General features: G+C 58.2%; 1 protein-coding gene across 2 annotated transcripts in view; it reads left to right on the top strand.

Annotated features, from left to right (window-relative positions):
* The first annotated feature begins 302 nt into the window (after positions 1-302).
* CABLES1 (Cdk5 and Abl enzyme substrate 1) overlaps positions 303-6,000 on the top strand; it is a 96,650-nt gene continuing 90,952 nt past the window's right edge. The window contains exon 1 of one of the 2 annotated variants that reach the window (XM_075533157.1): positions 303-1,153. In XM_075533157.1, coding sequence (XP_075389272.1) covers positions 363-1,153 — 791 coding nt within the window. In that variant the 5' untranslated portion in view covers positions 303-362. The remainder of the gene's footprint in view (positions 1,154-6,000) is intronic. The other variant, XM_075533156.1, reaches the window with a different exon arrangement.

Genomic DNA, 6,000 nt, shown 5'->3' with positions numbered 1-6,000 from the left:
CCGGAGCGCGAGCGCGGGGCGCGCGCACCTATAAATACGGGCGCCCGGGCGCCACAGACCGCGGGGGCGCGGAGGGCCCGGGGCCGAGCCACCGAGCGGCCGGCGGGCGGGCGGGCGGGCGGACGGACAGGCAGACGGCCGGCCAGCTGGCAGGCGCGCGCGTGGGCCCCGGCGGCAGCGCCCCCCGGCCGAGCGCGCGAGGGGCGAGCATGGCCCGCCCGCGGGGGGGCTGGGCCGCCGCGCACGCCGCCCGCGCTCCGCGCCCTGCCCAGCCCGGGTCGCCGCGGCTCGCGCCCGCCGCTTAGCACTCGGGCGCCGCTCGCTGCCGGGGCACCGCGGACCTCTCGCCGCACACGGACACAATGGCGGCGGCTGCAGCCACCGCGGCCGCTACCGCCGGCTCGGCCGCCTGCAGCAGCAGCAGCAGCAACGGCGGCGGCGGCACCGACGCCGCGGGCAGCGGCGGCCGCGGATTGCAGCCGCGGCCCCCGCCGCAGCCCCAGCCTGCGGCCGCCTCGCCGCCGGCCCCGCCGCCCGAGCCCCCCAGGAAGTCGCGCATGGACCCGCGGCGGCGCCAGGCTGCCCTCTCGTTCCTCACCAACATCTCGCTGGACGGACGGCCGCCGCCGCCGCAGGACGAGGAGGGCGGCGGCGGCGAGGACAGCGGCGCGGGGAAGGCGGGCGGCGGCGGCGGCGCCAGGACCCGCCTCGGCTGGTTCGCCGGGGACCGCGGCGGCTGCCCCGCGCTGCCGGGCTCGGGCCCCTGCGCCCCGCAGCCGTCGCCGCCGCCGCCCCTGCCCCCGTGCGGACCCTTGTCCGCGCCCGGCCCCGCGGGGGCGCGGGGCTTCGCCAGCCCCCTGGGCGCGGTCCGGGCGCCCGGGGAGCCGCCGCCGCTCTCGGACGGCCCGGGGGGCGCCCGGCCGGAGGAGCTGGAGGAGGACGACGCCTTCACGAGCGTGCAGGTGCCGGCGGCCGCCTTCTGGGGCTCCGGGACCCCCGGGCCGGGGAGCGGCAGCCGGGGCCGCCTCAACTCGTTCACTCAGGGAATCCTGCCCATCGCCTTCTCCAGGCCGGCCTCGCAGAACTACTGCGCGCTGGAGCAGCCGGGCCCGGCGGGCGGCACCGGCGCCTGGGAGCAGCTGCAGCGGTCCCGGTGAGTATCCGGGCTGGACGCGCGCCCGGCCTCCGCGCGGCGCCTCGGGCTCCCCGGCTTCTCCGCGCCCGGCCGGATCCTGGGCTTCCAGCCGGTGCTCCCTGCCAGGAGGGCGTGCGAGGGAGGCGAGGGTGTCCGCACGTGTGGCCGCGCGGGAGCGCCACGCCTCTGCACGGGGGTCGGGACCTGGAAGCGCGGGAGCCCGTGCAAAAGACGACACCCCAACCTTCCGTCGCCAGGAGGAGATCGCGAACCTCCTGGAACGCGTAGCACCGCGTGCGACACCGGGCAGGCTTAGTTAAGTGCGGTCCAAATGGACTTAGGGAGCCCGCCCCGGGTCCGGCCTGCAAGCTGTGCGCGCGTGTGAGCCTCAAACTGTTGCAGATGCGCCCTGAGTCCTTTCCTGGGAAGTTCTTGCCTGGCACTCAGAGGATTCCCTGGGGCCCCCTTACGAATTTGAGGCTTCTGTTTTGCTTTCCTGAATACGGTGCTCAACATTCCCAGGAACCAGTCCCTGGAGGTGGGGACAGGGAGAAGATAAGGCTTGCGGATGTTTTATTCCCAGACGAATCATCTAGAGTTTGTTCAAGGCATGTACTTGCTAACTTAGGTTCTATACAGGTATCCGGATTTTTAGCAAAATGGTGACGTGTTGTTACATTTGCTTAGTGTCAGAGGACTCGCTAGAGCTTCTGTTTGTCCAGCCACCTGGGGTGAGGTCTGTGTGGAGCAGTGGGACCAGAGAGGAGGGAGTGGACCCTACAGGGGGGGTGTAGGTTCAGACAGGCCCTTCACCTGGTAGTGTCTTACATGTTAGTTATTCCTCCCAGGAAGCTAGTTACAGCACGGACTCCACTCTGGTCCGATTAGTTTAACCTCTTTGAGCCTCAGTTTCCCTTTCTGGGATGGAGACTTGCCCAAATTCTGCAAAGCTCAGACGCGGAGGGATAACATTTTCGGTTACAGCCGCTGTCCGCTGAGGCTTTGGCCTAAGTAAGAAAGTGGCACTGCGGAAACTTCACTTCCTCCCTCCAGGAAGAAGTGGGGGAGCAACCTGAGCTGGTCTCGAAGTTTGCTCTGGCCTCCTGTCTTCCCCAGTGGGTGAACTCGCGGTATACGTATCACGGGAGCGTCACTGTACGTGGCCACCGACTGCGTGTAGAGCCGGAGAAGCAGCCGGCTGCCGCCCCAGTGGATTACATATCTGTGCTGCGCACAGGTGACAGTCAGCGCTGGCGCTTCTGCCCGGAGCCCGCGTGGCATCCCTGCTTTTCGGGGCAGGTAGCGTACACGCAGCAGTTTCTGAACACTTGCACTTCATGACTCTAGTTTGAGCCTAAGCCCAGTTCCGTCAAGGGGGTCATGGCAGCGATTGGAATAAGCATACATGTTATCCTAAGCCAGGGTGGAAGACTGGCCTGTGTCTGGTGACAGGCATGTGCGTGCAGGCCCCGCCCCCCCGCCCCCATCCCCTTTAAAGCATCTGGAGATCAGATTACCTCACACAATCCGCTCCAAGGAGCTCCCTGCAGGCGCTAGTGAGGATTTCGTGTGTCCCTACTAAAGATCGGAGAAAACCCAAAATGTCAGCGCTGGTTCTATAAATGGGAACCTCGGACTTTTATCGATCCCCTCCGGCCCCGCCCACTCATGTTGTTTGAGTCCCCCACTCCCGTACAAACATACAAGATGCTTCCTTCCCTGACAGTCACATTAATCTACTTCTGAATAATCCATATCTGGCAAGTAAATCGGTTTTATCATGAGCATTACAACTGTCAACAGAAACAGCACCAAATTTAATATATCGAGTCGAGGAGGTGAAACGGATCTAAGAAGGGCTTGAAGGGTGAGCTCGGCTCTGAGAGAAGCTAGCTGCAGATTTGTTCAGGCAACGGAGTTGAACTGCCCTGGGCGCTTTGTTTCCGGTACTGCGCGCCCGCCGCTGCCAAGAACGCTGACTGAGGTGTGCTGCTGCTTTTGTGCTAGTGAAGGAGTCTGGTCACCTGCCTCCTTCATGCGCGACTTGGAACGCAAGCCCGTTTGAACCAGGCCTACCCCTGTTTCAGAAATGGTCAGTCTGTGTGGAGTGCTCTCCTTCAAGGAAGTCTGTTAGCTCCTGGAAAGTTGTTTATATGTCAAAATACACATTCCTGGGATTAAACCAGATGACAAGCCTGTTGCTTTGGGGTAGATTCTTTTAGTGATCCTGTAGGAAAGCGTAGCACTGCCCCATGGGGTTTCTTTACTGCACATCATTCTCCCCCTGAGCAGCTGATCTGTTGGAAGCCCCCACTTCTGGAGGCATGCTTCTGCGCCACCAGGACTCGTTTCCCTGGGATTGGTTTCTTGCTATTTAGGGAATTCCACACAACTTACTACTCAAAAATGTGGTCTCTGACAGAGTATTGGGGAGATGGCAATAGCAGATTAAAATGATAAATCTGACTTGAACAGTTAAAATCTTGACCCTTGATCTCCCTTCTGACACACTTTGGGCTTAATCTGGTTGTTAATATTTTTGCTTTTTTTCATATTCAGATTTATCTCTGTTGTATTGTCGTTGGTGGTAACCTTTTTGACTCTGTTGTATGTTTTTCTGTTTTTCCATATATGAAACCTAGGATAGGTGAATCTATTGAAATAAGAACTAGAATACGGGTTCCTGGGGGGGCTACAGTGGGGGAGGTGGGGGGGGGTAAAGGAGAGCTGATATGGAGGAGTTCGAGAAGGAAGAAAATGTTTTGAAAACTGATGTTGGCAACAATTGTAGAACACTGCGAGACATGGCTGATTAGTATGGTGCCTGGATTCACAACCAAACAAGCTCATGCCATCAAGTCAGTGCTGACTCAGAGCGCCCCCCTGCGGGGTTCTGAGACTGTGAGTGGTTTTCAGGAATAGAAAGCCCTGTTTTGATTCCTGAAGAGCTGCTGGTAGTTTTGAACTGTTGGGTCACAGTCCAATGTGTACCCACTACACCACCTAATAAAATGTTATTTTTTGGTGGGCAGGGCGTGGGATGTGGTCTCTGGACCCCTGACTTCCCCAGGAACTCCTTGGGAATGCAGAGTCTCAGGCCACCTGATACTAGACAACTGAAGTCCTAATATGTAAGTTAACAAGCCCTTGACCACCCCCACCCCCTGTCTGGCCCGTGATTTGTAAACAAATTGGCTGGGAATCTTTGCTTTAGTGGATTTGTGTCGGCCTTCTTGTATGCACTTGAATCTCCTGTCAAGTTTGTTGTGGGTCCCTGGGTGACACAAAGAGTTTTCCCTTGACTGATAATCCAAAGGTTGGCTGTTCATACCCACCCAGAGGCATCGCAGAAGACAAGTCTGGTGGTTTTACGAAGACTATAGCCAAGGGAGCCTTGTGGAGCAGTTTGACCTCGAAATCCCAGGGGTCACCGTGTGGCAGAGTTGACCGTATGGTACAGGATCTGGTTTGGTTTATAAAACTGCCAATGAATCGATGCCAACTCATCATGACCTTATGAGACAGTGTAGAACTGCCCCTGTGGGCTTCCGAGTCTGTCTAACTCTTTATGGGAGTAGAAACCACCCCCCGCCCCCACCATCTTTCTTCCATGGAGCAGCTAGTTTTGAACTGCTGACCTTGCGGTTATGAGCCCAACATGTAACCATGGTGCCCTTGGCTTGTAGAAATCACAACTTCCTGGTCTGTATTCTGAAAGCCCTTTCTTCTCAGTTACTCCCCTCTGGACACTTGTGAAACCCAACAGAATTAGTGCTTGGGCATTGGACTTTGAAAGACCACAGGGGAGGACCATTCCTGTACCCAGGTGCTGAAGGAGTGATGATGCCAGGCCATTTGCTCTGGTGTGGATACGTAGCATCTGTTTCATTTCATCCTCACCACGTGGGTCAGAGGGAGCAGTGGTTATGAGTTGGGCTGCTAACTGCAAGGTCAGCAGTTTAAAACCACCTGCTGGCTCCTCTGGAGAAAAATGAGGCTTTCTATACCCTAAAGAGTTTGTCTCAGAAACTGATAGGGGCAGCCCCACCCTGTCCTAGAGGGGGCTATGTGTCGGCATCGACTCGAAGGCAGTGAGGTTGGCTTTAGGTGGGTCCAAGTAGAACCGTGCTTCCTCGGGCTTTCTATGGTGAGGCGTTGAAGGTTGCCCGCCAGCCCTTTTCTCTGAGACACCTTTCAGTGGACTGAAACTTCTTGGTTAGCAGCTGAGCGTGTTAACTGTTGGTGCCACCCAAGGACTCCTGCCGCCTCCCAGTCTCATGCTGCTGGAGGGCCTGGGGAAGCCAGGCCAGTGGACCCGATGGTCCACATGCACACTGGGAAGTGAACTTGCTGGGGTGTACGCATAGATGGAGGTACCCTGTTGAGATGGGAAGCCCGGAAGGATGCCTGGAAGCTTAATGCCCTGCTGGGTTTCTCTGCCTGGGCAGCCAGCGCAGCGGGTGCTGCTTCAGGGAGGTGTTAATAGGTGAAAGGGCATGTAAATTTATAAGGTGTGTTTTAAGGCTTCATTTTGCTTTAAAAACTTCACCCCAGTCAGCAGCTGGCAGAAAGAAGCCTTGGGTTTCTCTACTTCCTGGAGCAGAGGAGCGGCAGGCAGGCCCAGGTGAAGACTCCGGTGGAGGAATGTGTGCTCTGAGACCTGACAGGGGCCTTCCCAAGGGAATGAGTGGGTGTGTACAGGCCCCTCCCTCACCCCCATTTTTATTATAAACTAGCAGGTGGGTTTTACCTCTCAAGGGCACCTAATGTGGCTCTGTGTCTTAAATACCCAGTAAGCCAAACCCGCTGCCACTGAGTGTCTTGCGTAGGTAGGCCTTCCAGGAAGGGAGTGTGTGGTGGGCAGA

The sequence above is a fragment of the Tenrec ecaudatus genome, chromosome 15, assembly GCF_050624435.1.
Source record: "Tenrec ecaudatus isolate mTenEca1 chromosome 15, mTenEca1.hap1, whole genome shotgun sequence".
Lineage (NCBI taxonomy): Eukaryota > Metazoa > Chordata > Mammalia > Afrosoricida > Tenrecidae > Tenrec > Tenrec ecaudatus.
Note: the sequence above shows the minus strand (reverse complement) of the source record. Positions and strands in the feature narration are given on the sequence as shown.